The 23,964-nt window shown below is 44.0% G+C and overlaps 1 protein-coding gene across 6 annotated transcripts in view; it reads right to left on the bottom strand.

The window, feature by feature from the left end:
* Positions 1–23,964, bottom strand: part of LOC146789704 (sodium channel protein type 5 subunit alpha-like) — a 975,168-nt gene that overhangs the window by 153,253 nt on the left and 797,951 nt on the right. For all 6 annotated transcript variants that reach the window (XM_085632035.1, XM_085632032.1, XM_085632036.1 and 3 more), the window contains exon 19: positions 8,856–9,010. In XM_085632035.1, coding sequence (XP_085488161.1) covers positions 8,856–9,010 — 155 coding nt within the window. The remainder of the gene's footprint in view (positions 1–8,855; positions 9,011–23,964) is intronic.

The following is a 23,964-nucleotide window of genomic DNA, read 5'->3' on the forward strand; positions in this document are numbered from 1 at the left end:
CAATAAAGCCAATCAATGGGAAGGGATGGGCAGGACTTAAGCCACCTGTAAGCTCTTAACAAGCTGACAACAGATATTTTGTAACCAGACAGCTTGTGCTGTCTGGTGGACTTGGCCTAAATACGGCAAATACAAAGAGAGTCTGATTCTGAAAGAAAGTCACAAATCTGCACCCACAGCTTTACAGCCTCGCATGGGAGCAGGTTTATAACTTTCAGGAATTCACAAAAGTATGTGTTGAACAACATAAGATTTGCATTTCTAAAGGAGTACATCTGAAAATCTCTGTGTATTCCTTTTTTCTGACAACGCAAAGCCATGCATAATTGTAGGAATGTTATAGTTACTCCTGGTCCAATTTCATCACCTTTCTGAAATTGCAATTTTTTTTCTCCTTATGGCCATTTTTTTCCCCTGGACAAACGTTTTGTTCTTCCTGCACAGCTCTTGTTCCCTTACCTCTATATGGATGTCTGACCATTCCATTGTGAGAAGAGGTCAGACGTGAATATTCACATAGGTTGCCGTTTTTTGGTGTGACAAAATTCAATAGGTATTCCAACACTTAAATGCTCACCCACTAGCCTTTAGAAGAAGATTTGCTAATACAAAGTTTTTTTGTGATTTAATATTTTAGACAGAGCAAAATCGAACTGTGTGAAACTGAAAATGGTCTTGGACTTGAAAAAAGGATATTTGTATATGTCCGCCTAACTTACAACATACCTTTGAGAATAAGGCACAACCAGTATAAGAGTGTGTAAGGTCTAGAGCGAATGGTCACATTTATTTTGTAAAGAGTTTGAAACGTATAAAATTCAATAAGCAGTAGTTTGAACAAACTAACGTTCAAAGGAGCGATGTGAAAATTACAAGAGAAATGTAGGCCCTCTAAAGGAATGCCTTTGAAAAGATCCACCCCTACTGGGTCCCCATGGTAGTGCCCACTCCACTGGAGGGAGGAAAGACGACACCAGGTGGGAAGCACAGAAGGTAGATAGGAAACCTGGAATGGAGGATGTAGTTAACCCTGGTGTTTCTGCTAAAATACAATGTGCATGGAAAATGTACTCTGTTATTGCATTTTTTAGAACAGGCACCAAGGCTGCGCTGATGTTGAAAAAAGAATGAGGCTATCCTGCTAGGAACACAGACAAAAATCACCAACATAAAAGCATTTGCTACGAGACAGGGAAACCTAGCAACTGTTGGACTATTGTTCATCATGTGAGATGCAATGTGGATGACTTCCTACAACTGCATCTCCGTGATCATTTGTTCACTGAGGCTTGGTTCTCCCATTAACCCGTTACAAAATGATCCGCTCTCGGCATGTATCTGATATACTAATAAATTACGGATCCCTCCAGCACATGCTTTCGGGTTCGGGGGCTCTCAGGACAGATTTGCTCTACTGTGCAACCTCTGTAGAAATGAAATGGTGCTCCGTCCATAATCTGTAATGACAATTCGCACATATTGGTGGGATGGCTGGATGTTGTGTCGGGTGAGTCACTGAGACATGTGACCTCACCGACACATGTGTAGGGTTCAAGGGGCGGCCTATGGCTGAAATGACAGTAGCCGGGAGTGTGCTTCAGTGGGTAGCGCCGTCGTACACCCAATTGGCCTTACGTACGCGCGTTCCCCTTTATTATAACTGGGGTCACATGACCCTGCATGGCGTGCCTGTTGCGTCATGGGCACAACACAAAATTCCTCCCCAACAAACATCAAACCAATATCAGTTCGCAAATGCAGCGTCTAATCATGCTTAGCCTTTTCTAATAACTTCTGGCGCACTCTGAACAACATTTAATCATGAAATTGGGAACAGTCTTACGTGAAATAATCTCGCAAACGGCGAGTGGGCTCCGGATTCCCTCGCAGGCAGTACTGGGACCTGCCATGCCCCAGAGTCTCTCTTGCTTCAGCACCATACGTCACCTCACCTCGATCATTCCCGAAGCTGCCATGCTCTTCTTTGGACGCTTCACTCACAGACCCTTCGTCGGGAGTCGAAGCACTGGCAGGGGCTTCAACACGACCCCCGGCTAGGGATGTCTCTGCTCTCCGGTCCCTGTTGGCCTCGGTCAGTGCCATGGCACCTGGACAGTGATCAACACTGGCCGGCTCGGGCGGTGAGGCTGCCGGTCTGGTGTTTTATTAAAGTATGACACATTTCTGGTCACTGTCTCTCTTCCTCGGGTCGCGATGATTTAGGTACTGTTGACATCCACAACAGTCCACGGGTTCTTTTCATAGGGAAATCGAAACTTGCCGCTGGTTATCCTGTTTTTGAGTAGCACCATGTCACCTTTCGTAAACTGCACGGGTTGCGCACGCCGCCGTTGACTAACTTGAGCATGGGCCCGTAGACGTTGAGCATCTACTTGAGAGTCGTCAGGCAACTCCGGGCGCCACTGGGGGTGATGTGGGATTGAGTCAGTGATTACTCTCCCCATGAGCAGATGTGACGGGGCCACTCCAGTGGTAGTGTGGGGTGTCTGGCGATAATTTCGTAGAAATGTGAAGATGGCCAACTCTACCGACTGACCCTTGTCATAAGCAATGCGTATCACTTTGTTTAAGGTCCCCATAAACCTTTCCACTTCCCCATTAGCTTGTGGCCACCTTGGGGTAATCCACCTGTGTTGAATGCCCAGCGCGAGGAGGTAGGTAGCCAGTTCCTGCCCTTGGAAGGCGGGTTCATTGTCTGTCCTCAACTCCTGTATGAGGTCATGAGTTGCAATGATTTATTCAAGTTTGGGGATCACTTCAGCAGTACTGGGTGAGGCTATTATCTGGACTTCGGGGTATTTGGAGTGATCATCAATAGCTACAAACATGTGTCGGCCATCAGGGAGGCTGCCAAAGTCTACGCTGACACATGATCAGGGCGACCAAGGTCTCAGTTCGGCCATTATTGGGGCCGGACGAGGGACGTCTCCGGTTACTTGGCATGACGGGCAGGAGCAGACCGTGGCTTCTACTAGCTCATCCATGAGGGAGAACCATACCTTGGTTCTGAGCTGCGACTTTGTCTTGACCATCCCCTGGTGCCCAATGTGGGCCAGCTGAACGACTCGGACTGTTAGGGCCGTCGGGATTACCAGTCGATGTCCCCTCAGTAGACATCCAGTTGTGTCCTCAGTGAGTTTGTCCCAGACGTGGTACAAGCTGTCCATTATGAGCTCGGCTTCTACCGTCAGGATTTTCCCCTCCTCTTTGGCTCTGTGCCAGTTGCCATGTTCTAGAGCCACTTTGGCCTGTCGTAAACAGTCGTCCTTGTTCGTCTTCTCTCGGAGGTCTTCCATGGAGAGTGGTAGAGGGCAAGACCGGGCTGTGACTCACCTGGCATATTGCTCTGTGTCAGCAGCATCTTCCTTCTCCTGCTCCGTGGCTGCTCTAGGGTGACGCGATAGATAGTCCGCCGGATTCCTGGACCCTAGCTGATACTCCACCCGGCAGTTGTAATTTTGTAGCTGCAACATCCATTTCTTGATCCGAGGCGGCGGTTTGGTGGATGTCCCCGAGAAGAGAGCCACTAGGGGCTTGTGATCAGTCGCCACCACAAACGGCTTGCCATATACATAGAGATGAAAGTGACGACACCCCCAATGAATGCAATGGCCTTTTTCTCTATCTGGGGGTATCGCTGCTCCAGGTCCGTGAGGGATCTGCTGGCAAAAGCTACCGGAGCCCAGTCTTCTTCCGGGTGCTGTCGTTGTAGTAGCACAGCATCTAGTCCAGTCGGACCGGCATCTACTGCAATCAATATCATCTTCCTGGGATCGAAGAAAGCTAATGTGGTCACCTCTGAGAGTGCATCCTTGATGTCCCTAAAGGCCTTAGCTTGTTCTTGGTCCCACTTCCAGGGAGTGGAGTCCTTCGTGAGTTCCCTCAGTGATTGGGTGAGTGAGTGACCGCCCGCAGTAGGTCACCATACCAAGGAAACTGCGGACCTCGGTGACATTGGTGGGGGCAGCAGCGTCCTTAAAGTCACGGACCTTTTCAGGGTCTGGGTTGACTCCCTCAGTAGAGAAGGTGTAGCCAAAGAACTGTAGTTTTTTCTTCAGAAATTCGCACTTCTCCCGGTGGAGAGTAAGTCCGGCATCCTGTAGTCGGAGAAGTACCTGAGTCAACCGTGAGTTGTGTTCCGGGATGGTCTTGGCGTGCACCATAATGTCATCCCTGACATTGATGACTCCCGGTATGTCCATAATTAGTTCGTGTATGATGTTTTGAAACACTTCCATCGCACTGGACACCCCAAAGCTCAGGCGGGTATATCTCCGAAGACCAACGTGAGTTGAGAATGTAGTAATGTTGCGGGACGCCTCCTCCAGCACTAGCTGATGGTACCCAGATCTCAGGTCTAACATGGAGAACCAACAGGCCCCTTCCATTTCCCCTATCAAGTCATCTATGGTCGGGGTAATGTGACGCTCCCTTTTGATGGCTGCATTTGGCAGCTTCACGTCCACGCAGATTCTGACTGCGCCTGGTTGCTTGGGCTTCCGGGTGACACCCATTGGGGAGACCCATGGGGTGAGCCCCGTCACCTTTTCGATGATGCCAGCTGCTTCTTACTTTTTCAGTTCCTCATCCCCCAGAGGACACAGGTGGAAAGCTATTCGCCAGTGATGTAGAGCCACAGGTTGTACCGTGGGGTCGATGTGGAGATACACTTCTTTGCCTTTGAACTTTCCGATTCCTTCGAATACGTCCGAGAATTCCTCCAAGATGTGTTGGATAGATTCCTGGTGCACTCCAAATGCAAATGTCACGACTCCCAAGACTTCTGCTGCTCTGCAGTCTAATAGCATGCCCTGCCCATCCTTCGTAACATACACATTGGTGTTGATGGAGTGTGTGCCATGGGAGATCAGTGTCCTGAACCGGCCCTGTATCTTCAGGGGAGTGTCGTGGCCATAGGCGAATACTGTGATTGCTGTAGGGTGTAGCGTTGGCGCAGGATTCATGGTCTCATACAGAGCAAGTATGAGTGAGTGGGGAATGCACACTGGTTTATGATGAAACTAAAAGTTTTTATTGATATGCGTGCAGCGTTGCCATATGCCTGCAGAGCATGTGTGATTAACCTAGTGAGTGGCCTAGTACTAGAAGGATTACCAGGACTGCAATCTGCACTGCTAGTAGATAATTTCTAACATTTAATACAAAGTTTCAAAAATTTCAAAACAAAAACAATTCGCTAATGTAATCTGCATTCTTTGCGATACATGCTTTCAGCTTTATACATATTTTTTAAAATCAACAATTCAATTGACATGGTTACATATATGTTCAGCAAAATAATGATTTTTCATAAAACACCCGATGCATTTCGAGACGTAATGTCCCTTCGTCAGGGGTATGCTGTGGAAAGAAGGAGAAAATTTCAGAGTCCGCACTTTGTCGGATCAATTTTATAACAATTGTACTCATTATACAGAGCAAGGCCATGAGGTTGATGGTGGCACCTGTGTCAACCACGGCCATGATGTCTTGAGGGCCCACTCGGATGTTGCATTGGGGCATTCGTCGTGCCTTCCGGGTTGTCGTTCCAATCATGTGCACTTTGTGTACCACCCGTTCTTCCTCGTCATCATCATCATCCATGTCACTGGGCTCTCTCTCGCCTTCTGGTACCATGTTGACCACTTGTCAGGGTTTACGATACCTCTTGGACCTGCAGACCTTTTCAAAGTGATTGAATCGACCACATGCTGAGCATCTTTTGCCCTTTGCCGGACATTCCGCTGCTTTGTGGGGTGGTCCTCCGCAGTACCCACACATTTTCGCCTGCCCTGGGGACGTGGTTCCCACTTCTTTCCTGTCCCGCCGAGTCGCTGGCTTGGTCGTCACCGCATTCACCGGTTTCGTCTTGACTGGGGACTGGAGGGCCGCTTCCATGTGGGCCGATCGCGCCTTGGACAATTCTTTGGTGTGTCCCAGTGTCAGTATATCTGTTAGTGGCTTCCCAGACTCCTCTAGAATCCGTTCGCGGAGCTTGGCAGACGCACCGCCCTGAATTATCTGTACCCTAATCTCTTCCGTTTCATCGCAGAATCCGCACGTGGATGCTACATTCTTAAGTTGGGCATGGAAGGTGTCCAGGGATTCTTCTGGGAGTTGGCGTGTTTGCCGGAATATGAACCGTTCATAGTCCTGATTAGCCATCGGTTCAAAGTGTCCGTTGAGAGCATTTATCAGTGTGTGGTGAGTTCTTGGCGTAGCCTCTGTGAGCGTTTTGGTTATATTGTGGATGTCCTTGCCCCCCAGATGTAATAGCATGGCTCTTTTCTGATCCTTATGAACCTTAGTGGCCTCGAAGAAAATGAGTAAGCGTTCTACCCAGTCTTTCCACTTAGGTGCAAGTGAAGAAGGGGAACCTTCCACTATGAATGGTTCTATCGGGGACATGGTGACCCACTGCTGCCTTTTATTGTCTCCCTCCTGACACTGGTGTTTTTTTATTGTTTGTGTTTCACTCTTCTCTACCAGCACTGCTGGTGCTCACCGCTATGCACACTGGCTTTCCTTTCCCCAGAACTCGGTACTATGTGCACTGTTTCTTCTTTATTTTTCAAAAAAGTTTGTGCTGACTTGCCTCTTGTAGCCCTTTTCGTTTTCACGACACTGTGCCTGCCACTACACAAGGAGGAAGCTCTCAGGGAGGACTGCCGATCGCAGTTGCGGGTATCTTGCGCACGTGGCTGCTCTGAGCAGGCTCCCGGGTGCACAAGGGTGCGCGCCTCTGTGCTACCACAGCCCAGCAGCGGAGCGGCTCACACGCGGCAGACGGCCGTGAAGACGGCAGCGCAACAGCGGCTCACCCCTGCGGTCGTCGGCAATCCGGGTCCAACTCTTGACATGCCGCAGCAATAGCCAGGACTGCTCCGCCTTAACCTGCCGACCGCCGTACTCTCAGGTACCGGCGCACCGTGTCACGAGCACCGCAAGGTCGGTAGGAGACCCACGCGACCACCACGCGGTGCAGAACGGGGCATGCCCATCCACGTCGCCAGCTGTTGTATCGGGTGAGTCACTGAGACATGCGACCACACCGACACGCGTGTAGGATTCAAGGGCCGGCCTATGGCTGAAATGAAGACAGTAGCTGGGAGTGTGCTTCAGTGGGTAGCGCCGTCGTACGCCCAACTGGCCTTACGTACGCGCGTTCCCCTTTATTATAACTGGGGTCACATGACCCTGTGCGGCATGCCCGTTGCGTCACGGGCACAACACAACAGCTGGACTCACTGCTGAATAACAGTTGTCCTTCTACACACCTGCAAATTCTCCGTCAATCGAGAGTGCTACAATCAGGCAAACTTCCAGAGCTTCACTTGCGCATCAGACTGGAGCGCCTAGAGCCTTGGTATTGCTTCAGCCTATAATGCACTGCCTATAGTTATACAAATCACACCTGAAGCATCGGATGGATCAGACTCTTTTAAAAAAGGTCTTGCTCCTAGAGTGGCCGTGACAAAAGAGGGATTTGTAAGTAAAAATATCAAGGTCAATAACATAGACTTGCAAATATGTGAACTCCGCAATTATCTGCAGCGGATTTATCACCAAGGTAAGCATACACAGGGGGGTACAAATTTACTATTCTTATTCCACATCTATTTACTCTGATGACTTGTCGGTAGTTGATACTGTGGAATCTATATAAATGCAGATCGATCTTTAAACTTCAGTATTGTGGTAGAACCAGTATTTAACGTAAAACAAAATACATGCTGATGCCCAAAACTCTTCTCAGAAGCCTGTGCCCAGTATAAATAAATGTTGGAGCGCCCAATATAAAGGATGCAAAGTCTTTATTCTACCTCATGCCCCCTTAAACCACTACCAGGCACTTTCTGCCACTTTAGCTTATTCTTGCAGGTTCCAGCTTTCTCCTTTAAGATGTTTTTTTCCATCTTTCTCTTCTTCCGTCTTTCCATTTTGTTTGTTTTTCTCTCTCGTCCTTGCAGTAAATGCCTGATGCAGAACAATAAGGGCCAGTGGCCCCCACTGGCAACCACTGACAAATTAAGCACTGAGCAGAACATCGAAGAGGATAATTATGCCAAATACCTGCTTGTCCTACATTTTCCTGTTTACAGGTGAACAATTGTCAGGCATAACATTGTGGTTTTGGGCCCTAAAAAACCACAAATCCTTTAACCACTGGATAGCATTATGTAATTTATAATTAATGTAAGTGTTGATCCCTACACCCACCAAACCAGATGATGATTTAAGCGAGCATGCGTGGTAAAATCCTCTAATGTCGCGGGTGCCAATAGATGCTTAACGTCTCCATTCTTTCTTTCAAGTCCATTTTGTTCTGCCACCAGCTTATGTAATCAGTGCAGTGAGTTCTGTTAACTGGTTATGTGTATAACGAGAAGGGCATGTGTGAGGGGGGTGGTGTTATCAGGGATGAAAACAGTTTCATGACATATCTTCTACATCCCCACTGACAGTGATCATTTGCAAATGGGTTTTTATTTACCAAAACAACCAATTTGGAAATTGTTTCACTTATTTTGTGTTAGGTATTTTAGGTAGAGTAGATAAATGTATTTGGAGGAGCTTTGTGCTTAACAGAGAACGTTGCTGTCACCAGGGCAACCCAAACATGAAATCGAGAAACAAGAAAATGATTGTGCGTGTGGTCTTGTGAGATCTGATTATAGGAGTAAGAGCGGGTAGTGAAGCAGTTGGAGCATGTAATTGGAACAGCACACTAAAATGTGTTTTTGTCTGACCTGTACCTGTGTAAACACCTTGCAGTGCTCTCATCTACACCACCTACATACCGATCATATGAGAATGCTGGAAGATATACTCACCAAAGCACCACTGCTCAACAGGATCATGAAGATGATAAAACTTTCAAACCAGTTGTGTTCTACAATTTTATAGCAGGTCTTCCTGAGATGCCACCAGACTTTCCCCGACCCTTGCCCAATGTCCACATCACAGCAGGAGCAGTGGCGTACACAGCCTGAAATTAAAAACGCATTTGATATAAAATAGGCAACTAAAAACATTGTGCTTCTATTTGTATGTTATAGAGAGAAATATAGTTCTACATACTGAGCATAGATTATATATGGATTATTTTGTTTGCATGTATATAACAGTGTGCAAGGAAGTTACCAAGGTGACTTTAATCCAATTTTGACATGACCGATACATTTGATAAAAAATAGCATGCCGCTGACATCACTGGACAGTGGTTATAGAGCACACACAGATCAGATCAAGGCAGTAGAACAATGGGGAGATGTATAGTGGTCTGGACATATAAGGAATTTTTACTTTTCTTTGAAGAGGGATTGTTTGGGGTTGCTGCAGATGTTTTGTGGTGTAATGCAGAGTTTTAGAGATTAGGCAGTGAAGAGTCTGTCTCCTCTGCTCTTGCACTTGGTTCACAGAACCACTATACGTTATGTTTGCACTGATTGGAGTAGAGGAGATAGTCAAGACTCATAGAACTCCATCTGGAAGTGTGAGGGTGCAGACACTTCCAGACACTTTTACGTGATGTACAGAATACTGAAGACAGTTTTCTCTGGCATTAGGCATCAGTGGCTTCTCACTTGAGTTTCAAAACATTGATGCTTTTGCATCTCTATATGTTTAACAACTTTACTTATAGGGTTTTTCATTATAGTGTAGTAATTGTTTTATAAACACATTATACACATTTAATGTGAGGAAGCATATTAACATAGACATGTGGTAGCCATACCTCTCACCGACCATCAACTTACCGCAATAGTCTGTTAATATGCATAGAAAGTGAGGAGAAAGTACATGTGTGGAACAGACCACTGTAAGTCAGACTCAGTAATCATGGGTGGGGGACATTGTTGCCAGTTTCAATTGTTTTATAACGTAAGGGAACAATACGGCTACAGTCTCAGGAACGGGGTTATTCTTCGCATATTATAAAAGCGGGTCAATACTCTTTCAAAGTATTTGAAGTTATTGCGAGTGACTGCTTTCAGCTTTTCCTTGGTGAAGATGCTTCATAGATTGCTCCACCATAGATTCAATGACTACATGTTGCATGGTTTCAAGAACAGAAAATTGACAGCCTAACAGTTAAAAGCATGTGTGATCAATTTCCCCTTAGAAGCCATAAGTGGATAAGAGCTGATATCTCTAGAGCAGTCCAGCAATATGATCAGAGTGTCAAGTGTCAGAGAAACGCCCATTAAGTCTTAAATGTATTTCATATCAATTTCCAGTATTTTAAAATGTGGTTGCATCATTATCATATATGTACCATAGTACCTAAATATTGGCACCCTCTCCAACACTGTTTTGAGGAGCCAAACATTGCCTGCAATCTGGCTATGGAAGAAGCTAAATCAGTCAAAAATTGTCCTGTGCAAACAAGTCATAAACCTTCATGTTTGATGTCACCAGCCGTAGACAGTTTTCCCAATTTCAAGGGCTGTTGCCTCTGAAGGAATGAAATGTGGGTTCTGATATCCCAGGGGGATGTCAAGATAGCAACCATGAGTATCATTGGGGGCGGCTATGATGTGGCATGGTCACTCCTCACAATAGCATCTCAATGTTAAAATAACGTATTTATTGATGTCATTGTAACCTGTGGTGGTTGTCTTTATTTGGGGGGTGCCACTGAAAATATTGCATACTAAAGTCTTATAACCTGGTATGCTGGTAGATACCTATAGAGCGCTAGTACATCAACTATCATGACATGGATTTGCTGGGTAATAATGGGTTTGTAAAGGAATTTCAGCTTTGGGGATGACAGTCTTTACTACCACCCTTAGTTTAGTGCTGAGGCTAAGGTCTGGGTTCCATTGGTTGCCTAGGTTAACATCCAACGCTTTGTACAGGAACGTATGACATAAAGAAGAGAGGAGAAGGCGGCACAGCGAAGCCATTTTTAAGGCGATGGTGTAATCCTAGGACATAATTTTCATTTGAGAATCATTAAAAGTGTAGGATGCTAGTGGACATTACTTTTTGCCTGTGGGGTATGTCACCGGGGTGAGAGTGAAGGTGAATTTGGGAGGGCTGGAGTAGGCCCAAGAATGGGTTTACATAAATGTTGAAGAGAAGGGGGCGAGAGAAACCTTGCAGATCTCCAGTTCTGCATCTGCAGTGTCTATAATGTACAATATCATCTCACAGACTCATAATATTTGCAAATACCCTTTTTATTTAGCAGCAATGCATGCTTGAGAATCACAGTTTACCTCTATGGAATAAATGAGTAGGTATATGTGTCTCATTTATGTATGCATAAAACTCCAGCAAACTAAATTGGCTCCTATCATCTGTCTTCAGCCAACAAGAAGAGTACTCTGTTACCTTGCTGCACTGCTGTTTACTTCTTGCCCAATTATTGTTGCAATTAATTAAATTCCCCTCTAAAGAAGTGAAAGCTAATTGACTAATGATCAGCACTACACATTGTAATATCAGGTTGCAGGAACGCCTCAGGAGTTTCCTACAGACTGTTTACTGGGGACTATAGATGTCAACAGAGAACAAGATGAAAAAATCAACTTCAATTTGTGTTCCACTTTCCTTAATATTTTGATATAATTTTCCAAATAACCTTCTATGCAGGGATACATGCAGACCTACACTTCTTGTGCTTTTGCGCTGGTCTGTGCCTTTAATAGCAAGGCACAAATATTGCACCCCAACCTCCCCACCATCAGTGCCTAAATTAACCAACTCTGACATTTGCTACAACTTACACAACATAGCAATCATTACTAGGCACACGCTGAACCTCCTGAAAAGGACCACACGTTGGTTAAATTGACTTCAGGTCAAAGCGGTTTTGTTCTGTTGTTTTATAATGGTGTAGCAAGTTGTTACCTGCAAGTCTTATAGAGTTTAAATAAATGTTAATGGCAAACCACATGGTGAGGTGCAAAATGAACAGTCGGGGCCCATCCTGAATATTAGCTAAAATAAGCATTGAGATCACCTGGCGTCAATACAATAACCCTGCAAAAATCACAGGAAGGGGGGTGTTTTAACACAGCGGTCCTGTTCATGGGTCTGTGGTTAAAAGCCGGCAGTGTTGAAAAGCCAGGAAATAGATTGCAATCCTTCACGCTCGCTTATCAGCAGGGGTAGACCTGCCCTCCACTTTCCTACAATTCACAAGGGACCTCACAATCAATGTCTACGAGACGCACCTTGATCAATTCTGAAAACAACCTAAAACAGTGGTTCTTAACCTTTTGACGCCTGTGGACCCCCACTTAATCATTATTGAAACCCGGGACCCCGCTGAATCATTATTGGAATACAGGGACACCCACTGAGACATTACGGGAAGCAGAGGGCACCCGCCTAAGCATTTTCGATCATTTCAACTGCAACATAATACGCAAAAAATACAGAAACAAGGATTCAGCAAACAAATATATAACTGATGCATTACTTTATTTAATCCAAAAATAAATATCGTTTTTTATGTTTTTTAATTTTAATAGGAAGGTTGGAGCTTTTATAATCAATCAAGGCTGCTCAACTTCCATACTTTATTCTGTTTGGATGCACTTACACTGCTTCTACAAATCAATATGCGGAAACAAACTTAATTTTTAGCCAACAGCAGTTTGGACACCCTCAGTAGGCATTGCAGACCCCCAGGAGTCTCCAGACCACAAGTTTTAGAACCACTGACCTAAAACACACAATCAAGAAAGAACCCTACCTTAGATACAGATAACAGTACATTTGACATACTCAGGCGCCGTCCCTACTTCGACCACCAGCCAATCAAATTAACTATCCCAGGCTCCGTTCCCCACCTTTTTACTAGTGCTATTTTATATATAATGACCCTACTGATTCGTTTATTTCTGTTTTACAAACTTAATTTTCACTCTAAAAATATGAAAAATAAAAGTAAAAAGTATGAAATATGCAAACCTACTTGCACTGCAGTTTGTTCCATTTTCACTTCTAAGTCATCTTTTAGGAGGTCATAAGTGAGGCTTATTTTTCTTTTGGTGGTACCTTTATCTGTCAAACTGTTTACACAGGTACAACATTCCATGCAGTGAATATATGGAATGAATACAAGGGGTGGGGGCAGGAACACTTATACATACTATGAAAGGTGATTCAGTCAAGAAAACTTTAAAGTTGTTGAAAGAAATGTGATGCGAGATATACAGTGAAATAGTGGTGTACCCACACACTATAAGGGCACAACGACCTCGAAATTGGTATTTCCTTACAGTAAGAAAATTGGTAATTAGTTATGGAGGATGTGGGTCCTCAGATGTAAAAAGTCATAACTCTTGTAAGGATTTTTAAAACTAAGTGGCAACTGCTAAACACAAGTTCTGGATCCCACTGCCAAACACTAATGTAAGAAAAACTGTATTTAGTTTGTGAACTTCTCAAGTAATACGTCCCAAAACGTGTCCAGTCCAACAAACAAGCTCAATAAATAAACCTGGGCTCAACCCCTGGAAGCTATGGCACAGAGCACACAGACGTAACTTAGGAAAAGTGTGGTAAGTATTTAACATTAACAAAATAAATAAAAAGTCCAAAACAAGACAATAAAATTCACACAATTTATAATACAAGTAAGCGGAACCAAAGCTATGAATTTGTAAAGTTTTAGGGCCAAAAGTGGCAAGAAAAAGTAAAGTGTCAATCAGAATTCACTGTTCATGGTTGACTGGGGCCTAGGTATGATTATATGCTGACTGCGATGGTGCAGTGGTTGGTTACACCAAGCGGGTTTTTCTGGTCAAAGATTCTATCTTCTAAGTTAGTCTCTGAAATGGAAGTCCAAATTATCCAGTGGGACAAGGTTGCATCTACTGCCAGTGAAATTGGATAGCTATTGGCTGATGTCCAGCTGAACCTCTTGGTTTTGGTGGGAGTGCAACTTGGTGGAAAATTCGGCTAACACAGTTCTTTTACCCGCCATCTTCATGGAGTACATCCCATTAAATAAAGAGAAGAATGCCGGTGCACTGGCCATCTCTGTATATTGAAAGCAACCGTCGTAACAGTGGTTCTTTTCAATATACAACGGTTTGAAGGACAGCCGCTGTCGGTATTGATGGCCATGCACAAAACCATTCTAAAGTATTTGTTTTTCAGAAAAAATCTCCAAAAATGGGAATTTGTTTCTGAAAAACAGAAAACGAGTGTACCTCATACCCTGTAAGTTTTCTCTTCTTTCTGTCCTTTTCTGCCAGGATTTTTCCTGGCAGTGGTGGACAGAAAAAGAAAGACATTAAATCGCCCACCGTAAATAGGGCATGTGGTGTAATAGCCTTCCTCCGGTGCCCTTACTCCATTGGGCTGTTGAAGGACGTTTTCCATCGATGGAACCAACGGGGGCTCTGTTGACTGAAAACGTATGGTCTTCCCATCTCGAAATTACACAGGCAGACCAATTATTTGGTGGACAGATTTCTCTGTCACATTTGCAAGAGAGTACACTGTCCACCAAACCTAAATCAGTCCCTTAGTCTCTTTCTTGAGCTCAACATCCGCCAGCAGTGGAAGACTTGAAGCTGTATCCAATGAAGTCCACTGGAGATTTGGCACCTTTACCTCGAAGCCATGCTGAAGCTCCGGAGGTCTTGGAGGTACAAAAATGTTGTAAGTCAGAAATTTTCAAACTCTCTGGAGCTTTGTGTTCTCTTCTAAGGCTACCAGGACCTCAGGAACAGCAATTTGGGACCAGCACTCACTCTAGCAGTGGCCACCAGCAGGGTAGAGTCCAGGTTCAGTTGTTACTGGTCAGATTGTCACTTCAGGAAAAGTGCCTCTTGCAGCACATTGTGTCCCTGTAACCTCACAAAAGGTCAGCCAACTGAATCTGAGAGTTCACTGCTCAACCCTGGTGGGCACAGGTCCAGCCTCTTAGGTCTCACCACAGGTCACAGACAGCAAGTCCAGTCATCTTCTATTCTTCTTCAAGACCACATGTGTTCAGATGAGCTGAAGGTAGGATTCATGAGCCAGTGGGCGGGGGTGACTCCCGGGCAGTCCCTAACAAACGAGAAAAAAACTCCCGGGCAGTTCCTAGCCAATGAGAAAATGAATTTCAAGGACAAGCCTTCCCACTATTGGAGCACATCCTGTTTTCCTTACAGCAAACTATCCCACAGTGCACTATTCTGAGCAAACTCCAACTTGGCAGAACCGTACTGCCCTTGATGGTGGCTTGTGTCCCAGCTAGGGTTGTGTGTAGGGAAATGAGAAGCACACTTCTCCTCAATCACCCCAACTGGCTTCCCCTCTCACTAAGTTGGTGACATGCAGTCTACATTTGACCCACGGAACAAAGGCTGCTCTTTCCAAGGCCTCCCTTTACAATGAAGTATAAATTAGCAGGCCTTACCCATGTCCCTTTCCAAGTTAATGCAGTTCCTGAAACCTCAACAGATGCTCATTCTGACTTGAGAGGAGGCACATACCTCAAGCACAGGTCTTAATGCCAAAAAGCCTAAGAAATTCTGCTCTGCGATCAGTTTTCACACCTTATGAAGGGAAGCACTGATGGGGCAGCTGACGGCAGACTAATTCTAATTAGCCGACTGGAGTTTCAGGTAGACAAAGTCTAATTTTTGAAAAGATACTTTTCCCTAATATTTATCAAAAATCTAACTTCGCCATTAAATAGGATTTTTAATAAATAATAAATATAGTCGGTGAGTCATTTTTGTGCCTTATTCCAAACCAGAGTTAACAGAATAGCATGTTATTTGAACCTTTGTTTTTCTCATAGGATCAGTTATACCCCTTTACAGTGAAAATAGTTTTTGGAGGCTGGTTACTGTAGAAAATATCAACATATAATCCTTACATGTTCTGTAAATACAAGGACCTCTACCTTGTAGGCTAAAAGGCCTACTCAGGAGTGACTTAGTTAATATTTGAAAGTAGGTTTCCTTCTTGCCAAAAGGGGTTATTTTGACAGGTTTGCATGCTGGTTTAAAAGCTGTTGTAGTCGGGCTACACGTGTAGGCCTCAGGTCAGGTTTATCATTGTTTGCCTAGTGGATGGCACTCTAAGTCATGCAGTCCACAGTTGACACTTATGTTACCATGCCACTGGTGTATTTTTCTACACTGCTTACTAGGGCTTTACTGTTAAGTTTAAATATGCCAATTGGAGATTAGCAAATCTTGCCCTGTTTAAGGGAGGAAGGCACATACAGTGGAGACTGGACAGCAGTGCCCCAGTGTGCAGTGTGCGGAGAGCACTGGCAGCCAAAAACAATGGCAGTAATCATGCAAGAATAAGGGATTTTCTCACTTAATATGGTCAGCTGCCTGCTACCTCTATGGCTCCCATAATATGTATTTTTGTGTATTATTTTGTTATATTACTTGACATTGCTTGCTATGGAGTACATATGATTGAATGTTGCATTCTTAGGATATACCACTGCGGTATTCAATATTCATGTTGTCATTTGAATATGTGGTCACACACCTCATGAAGAAGAAATTCCTTCAGCATTTTTACATTCTACACTCACACAGTAAATATTAAACATGTGACCTAACAATGGGACCATTTAATAAATCGGTCCCATCCATACCCCAATTACCACTCATGCGAAGTACTGTTATAAAAATGAAATTCGGTGGATTTGACAGACAGGATATTCAGCCACAAATGTAGCAGAGTACTCTGTCCTCCAAAATCTCTAGTTGTCCCCTTGGCAATCTCTTATGTTTCCTCCGACAGGTTCTCTGCTGGCTCTGTAGGTGGAAACCTCAGTCCAACGAACCAATGGACATTGGGCAACTAAGTTCATTAGGGTGGATACCCTATTTAGAGCAGGCATCCTGAAGTTCCTGTATTCGTCCAGCATATAAAACTTGGATGTTTCAATCAGGAAATCAAATAAATGAACTCAACATAAGTGAGAGAACTCCCAGGGTCAGAGACATTTATTTTTTGTTTTTCAAAAATAAACTCCTACCAAACCTTTAATGTCTTCAGAGGTCCCACCTTAGTGGCACCTCTGAAGGCAAACAGATATCTGCCAAGTGGGTCATGTGCAGATGGCAGGCTCAGTGATGCCTTACATTTTTTCCACTTTAGCTACATTTGACATTACGCAAACAGTAAAACAAGGTAAGATGATTTTGCACTGTATTTGCACCAGTGCAAAGTTTGTCATGTGCATCTGATTGTATCATATTAGAATTATATAATGCAAAGTTGCCTGGCCATTCTTCTATGTTCAGCCTGAAGCCTTAGTCCTTACATTTAGTTTTGTGCTTTATGCGTGAGTGCTACATTGTTTTTTTTCACTTCGTATTTGCACCCGAAAACACCCTATAAAGAATGCTTACAATTACTGGACATGTTTATGTTTACAGCTTTCGAAATGTAAAGTGTTACTATTGTAAAGCATATTTGACAATAAAAGGATTAAATTGCAGGAGCTGGCCATAAAACCAAAGTAGCAGCCGTTTTAGTGCGTACACCCCCATAAATAGCAAACGCACGTGCATTATTGTGAATATTCTAGGAAGGGTAACAAGCTGAAAGAAATGTCAGAATTGAAAAGTCTGTTGCTATTCCAGGGACACAGTCAACATTCTGAATTTGGGTTGATTTGCTACATAGAGCCTAATGTTTATGAGTCCAGCTGGAAAAGTTGCCTTGTGGGAAGAACCTAGGAACTATATAAACCATTCCCCCAAAAAGTGAAATGAGGGCCCTGGAGCGTGTAGTAGGCCTGCGTGTTAGTGTTTCCTTCTGTTTGTTTAGCTCTTTTATGTATTGTGGGTATCATCGAGGAAGGCCAGGAGGCATTATTCAACATCACGCTCTCACACCTTCCACCATTAAGAGCCAGAGGTGCTCAAATGTGATCCCTTCCGGCACAAAATGAAAGGGACTACAACCAACAAAGCTCAATTTACACTCAAACAGCAACAAACGGGCATCCAAATGCAACTATGAAGACAAAGTCACCACAGCCTTGCATCATAGTCTGTACAAAATATAAACATACCAGTGCTTAACAAACATTGACCCTTGCGGGCACGAACACTTGGTCAAAAGGCCAATAGCACTGGTCCGACCTGCAAGGTGTAACTCACATATTGGATGGTAAGAAAAAACATGAAAATACTTGGTGAGAAGACTGCTAGCAACAGCCTCACACTTCAGTCCCCCCATCCTTAACATCCCTGGGTTTCCTAGTCTCCATTCAGAAACATGTAACTGTAACCAAGTACCCAGCACTAACAGTCTATATTTGTAGACATTTTCCTGATCATCTAACCCCTCCTCCATGGGTATTTGCACCAAAGTCCCTCTCACATCCCTTTTTCTGCATAAAGGCCATCTAATAAGGGCAAAGGTTTCAGCTTGGTGCCAACACTAGGCAGTGGCGGCTAGTACTATTTAAACATTATGCCGAAAAGACTCACCCGTGTTGGGAGTCTCTCCTTCTCGGAGTCCCGGGTGGCAAACAGGAATGTGGTTCATGACTTCCTGTTGTGTCAACAACCAATTCTGAAGCTGCTCTTACGCTGGTTTGAGGAATGGTTGGAGTAGGCTAACACAGCAATCATTTTGAGACTGGGGGCCTGTGCCAGCAATCCCCCGGCTATTTCACAGCCCTGGGATTGCTGGGTCTACAGTGTGCATGTCGGATAGGTCAGCTATAGACAGCCGGCCTATCCGACACGTGCACTGGCAGCAGTCACCATGCTGCTATTGCAGCCCACCCCACCTTCACACATTTCAGCATAGGCTGGCACTGCAGCACACAGAATAATAAAATGGTAATGACCATTGTATTACTCTATGTGTATACCTGCGGCACTTGCAACAGGCGGGGTGACGCTCTTCCACTCGTTAGGAGGAACCACCACTGACACTAGGGCTAGCACCGAACCACCAAGTCAGAAAAGTTTCGAACAAGGGCGAAGTTTTGTGACTTTACTCAAGGTGAAGTCTACCTTCACCCAGGACCTATTCCCTGCAACCGGATTGTTCGCCGGTGAAATAATGGACATTAGGCTGCAGGGAACTGTTTCCCTTTCTGTCCCTCATGGCACTCATTAGAACTCAACGGCTGTCCTTAGCAGGTCATTCCATCCCACCCTGGGACTTCTGGCTGCAGGGAAAGGGATGTATATTGCAAAGTTCTCCACAAACCTATAAATGACTGCCAGATGACACATTCATGGACCATAGCAACAGAAGGTACATAGCCCCATTTTTGCTTCCTTTTTTTGTTTCCATCATTGCCAGCTTCACACTTAGAGAGACAGAAAAAACGGTTTTATAAAATCATTCAACAGTTGTGAAGCTTTTGGCTTTTCAACTTCGTACACACTCCTGATGAGCTCATGGGATGACTGCAGCACCCCCAAATTAGAGTGACAGGTTTTTCAGGACAACACACCCCAGCATGGCAGAGGAGTCTTTAATTTTCATGCTACAGAGGTGTGTGTTTCTGTAGCATGAAAATTAAAGACTTCCTCTGCCATGCTGGGGTGTGTACTATATGGCTGTCCCAATATATATATTATTAAACACACACATCTGTAGCATGAAAATTAAAGACTTCCTCTGCCATGCTGGGGTGTGTACTACATGGCTGTCCCAATTTATATATTATTAAACACACACATCTGTAGCATGACAATTAAAGACTTCCTCTGCTATGCTGGGGTGTGTACTACATGGCTGTCCCAATATATATATTATTAAACACACACATCTGTAGCATGAAAATTAAAGACTTCCTCTGCCATGCTGGGGTGTGTACTACATGGCTGTCCCAATATATATATTATTAAACACACACATCTGTAGCATGAAAATTAAAGACTTCCTCTGCCATGCTGGGGTGTGTACTATATGGCTGTCCCAATATATATATTATTAAACACACACATCTGTAGCATGAAAATTAAAGACTTCCTCTGCCATGCTGGGGTGTGTTGCAAGGGGAGCTTTGTGATTCTGGCCTCAGGTGACGGGCTCTGAAGGGGTTGATTCAGCCCCAATTAAATCCTTCTGTGATGCCTGAATTAGGGTAGCACAGTATGCGACTCTTTTACACAAAGCTCTGTTCCCTGGTATCATAAGAGGGACAGTGTGAACATGAGCCTTCAGAGCACAGTGATAAATGTAGGTGCTCATCCGACCATCTCTAAAAATGGGGACATTTTTTTATTTTAGTAATAAGTGTCGGGAAGCCGGGACTGCCAGGTCAAATCCGGGACATTTGGCCACCCTACTCCAAACACCACATCAGACGGTGTGAGAACACAAATATTCTATGACAAAGGATGGAACATCGACTCAGCACTACCTGAGGGGACTGAGAGCACATGGGCCCTGGAAATGGTGGATACCAGTTGCCGTAAGTCAGATACACATTGGAAATTGGGTCGAAGGGGATGTTGCAGTTCCACTTGGCCACAGTTACAAGATGGACCCGACCATATTTACTGTGAATGTGGGAACAAACCTTTCAGAACAATAGAATCATATTTTCCATTCTGAAAAATATAAAGTAAAAAGTGAAATGTGCAAACTCACATTTCTTCCATACTTGCTACTAGTAATCAGTAAACAGACAGTCGACAAACATAGGTGTAGGCTTGTGGGAGTATGTCTGAAAGTGTACAACTTGAATAGTTTTCCGGGTATAAATGTAGCGATTGTTGTGAATCCTCTAAAATATGCACACCTATGCAAATCATAGGCATAAGTCTGTGGTGTGTGTCTTTATACTTTTTACAAAAAGAACTATTGATGGACAGATTGCAGAACAATGTCATACATTCACCCCAGTACAGAGATCTGGGCCTAAATCCATCGGTTTTTTGCTCACCATGCCATTCCAGTTTGGACCCAGCCATATGCAAATCGGTCTTGACCCTGTGCCCAATGGGAACAGTCCAGCCCGAACTGCCAGGCCAGGTTCACTCTGGACTGGAAACAAGCATCCTAGGACCGGGTTTGGGGTTTCACCCCTCTTCAGCCAGGATAGCTTGATTCCAGTGGCATGGAGAGCACAGGACTCACGTCTGAGCATAACCGTCCCACTCGGGGTGACAAATGTAAAAAGAACTATTGATGGACAGAATGCAGAACAATGTCATACATTTACCCCACCCCTAAATTGGCAGGGTATGCCCAGACATGGGTCCCTTGCTCACTTTCCACTGGATTCAAGATAGCCTGGCTGATGAGGGTTATGAACCCGAAACCAGTCCCAGGATGCTTGCTTCCGGTCCAGGAAAGACCTGGCCTGGCAGTTCGGGCTGGACTGTTCCCATGAGACACAGGGTCAGACTGATTTGCATATGGCCATGTCTGAACTGAAATAATGATGATGGATTAAACCCAGATCAGTTGACTGGGGTGAGTGCTTGCATTGTTCAACACTCTTTACGTCTACTGCAGAGATGTTTAGGATTACTTTATATCTGAAAAACAAAGGTGCTATGTGTCCAGGGTCATTTATTCAGCCATTAATCTGGATGATGTGATGCTCAACTGCAGTGGATAGAAAATACCGAACATCCACTTAGATTACATAATCCAGTAAATGGAAAAAACAGTGATAATCCCCTTGGCATTTATTGTTAATAAAGAACAATAATGACAAATCCTTTTTGACATTCAACTAATGTCACAACAGAGGAAGTCCCCTGGAACATGTCAGGGATATTCGATTGCAAATTAAAATCTTTTTGCAGCCGAGCAGCCTCAGACCCTGCAGCCCAAACCTCTGAGATGAGCAGCGCTCGTGATATATTTTCCCTCTTACACTACAGTGAGCTTTACCAATGATACCATGGCACACATCAGCATAGCGGATGATGAGAGGCTTTAAGCATACTTCTAATTTCACTAGAGCTCTTCAAATCTATGCTCCTATTCCCATGCCTTGAAGTTCTGCTGCATACAATCTCCATTACAAGCCTTTCGCCTGTAGAAAATTATCCAATTACAGGGCCACATAAAATGCAAGTGTGGCGCCAAAACACTATAAACCTGATTAGTAATGATCCAGAGAATTTTTTTCCTTGAATCTTTGAGTTGAAAAGCCACAACCTCTCAGCACCAGCAGAATGCAGTTACTGTAAGTACATACATAATAGTCGCAAATGGGGCAATTAGAGTGAGAAAAGGCTTGCCTGCTGCAGACTGAGGGAATTGATTAGCTTCGTGAGCGCTTCATTTTATACTACCGACTACGCGGGTCCTCGTCCACGGTGAGATGTCATAACCTCATCTTTGTACTGCAAATGGTGCTGTTGTTTAGAAGCGGCATGTAATAATTTTAGAGAAGCAGTAGTTATTGGCAGGTACATTACAGCCTTGTCCAATAACATATTTGTGCAATTTCATCTGAATCTGCAGTAAATCAGGCAAGGAACAGCTAGAAGACTGTGGGGCAGTAGCGGCTCGTGGAGGGAGTGCTGCGGGGCGGTGAGGCGGGGCAGGGGAGGAGCAGGGGGGGTAGTAAACTACAGCATACGGGCGAACAGAGTTAAGTAAACAAATAAATAAATAAAACAAATTTCATTGCGCGCACTGCATTGCAACAAAATGTTTCATTTATTTTTTTGTTTACTTACCTATGTTTGGCCGTATGCCGTAGTTTACTACCCCCCCCACCCTGCTCCTCCCCCGCCCCGCCCCACCGCCCCATAGCACTCCCTCTAGGAGCCGCTACTGCTGTGGGGCCTATTTATGAGCTGGTTTGCATCGCTTTTGGACCACACAATGTGGTTCAAGAGCAGCGCAATCCTTATATGTGATTTATGAAGCCATGCAAGGCCGCTTTGTGTGGCCCTGAGTGGCTCCATGAATCTGAAGTAAGGCTACGCAGCGCAAATCACTGCATTTCCTTACTCCGCCCTGGGAAGGAGTTCCATGTGAGTTGTGTGGGTGTTCCCACGCAACTACCATGGTTTTTGACGCATTCCCAGATTTACCAGAATTCTGAATGCACCAAAAAGATATGTCTTCTCAGGTGAGGCGGAACGAGGAGAAATATCTTTATTTCTCCTTGTTACTTCCTCGTTCTCTGTGTGCTGCATTCTACAGCACACATAGAAAGAGGAATATACCTCTCATGATTGTTTTTGTGCAGGAAGGTGTCCCTTCCTGCACAAAAACATTCCTGCATGCAACGCAGGCACCCTTGAACTATAGTACAAGGTGCTTACATTGGCGCTTAACTGCCAAAAGGGCGCCAGAGCAGGGGAGAAGGCAGGAATGGGCAGTATGGCCTTAAACATTGGGTAAAGTGCATACACTGTAGGAATACATTGGCGGTTGGGATTTACAGTTCTATCTCCAATTCAATAAACGGTGGGAAAGCAAATACATAAAGGGTGGTGAGACCAGATTAATTATTCTAATTCCACACTAACCAACATAGGGAGAAATGTATACATGTGGGATAAGATTTACTATTTTAACTCTAATTCAATAAAAAGTGGGAAAAACATATACGTGAGACCTTACAGTCACTTTGTCCAAACAATATAATTTATCCTTAAAAAATATTACCAAAAAAAGACCTTATGATTTTAAAGTAAATCTACTTAAAAATATATACATTAATACAAAATAGAATGACAATACTTATAGTTATATTAAAATTAACAGTACACTTGAAACTCAGTCATCAAAGACATTAAACCATTTCTCACTAGCATAAAATAATGATTTACAATACAATTTATTTTCTTTTTTAAATGTAACAAATATACATTTTAAATTAATAGCAAAACTATCAAACCCTATAAATATCACTGAATTAATTTTAATTAATTTAATACATTACATTTACTAATTATTAATGCATAACAACAAATATTTTTTTCTACTTCAGTTGGGAAATTATTTTGTATTTAAACCCCAGAAGAATAAATGCAATCTAATTTAAAATATCCATAT

Source organism: Triturus cristatus, chromosome 10 (assembly GCF_964204655.1).
Source record: "Triturus cristatus chromosome 10, aTriCri1.1, whole genome shotgun sequence".
Taxonomy (NCBI): domain Eukaryota; kingdom Metazoa; phylum Chordata; class Amphibia; order Caudata; family Salamandridae; genus Triturus; species Triturus cristatus.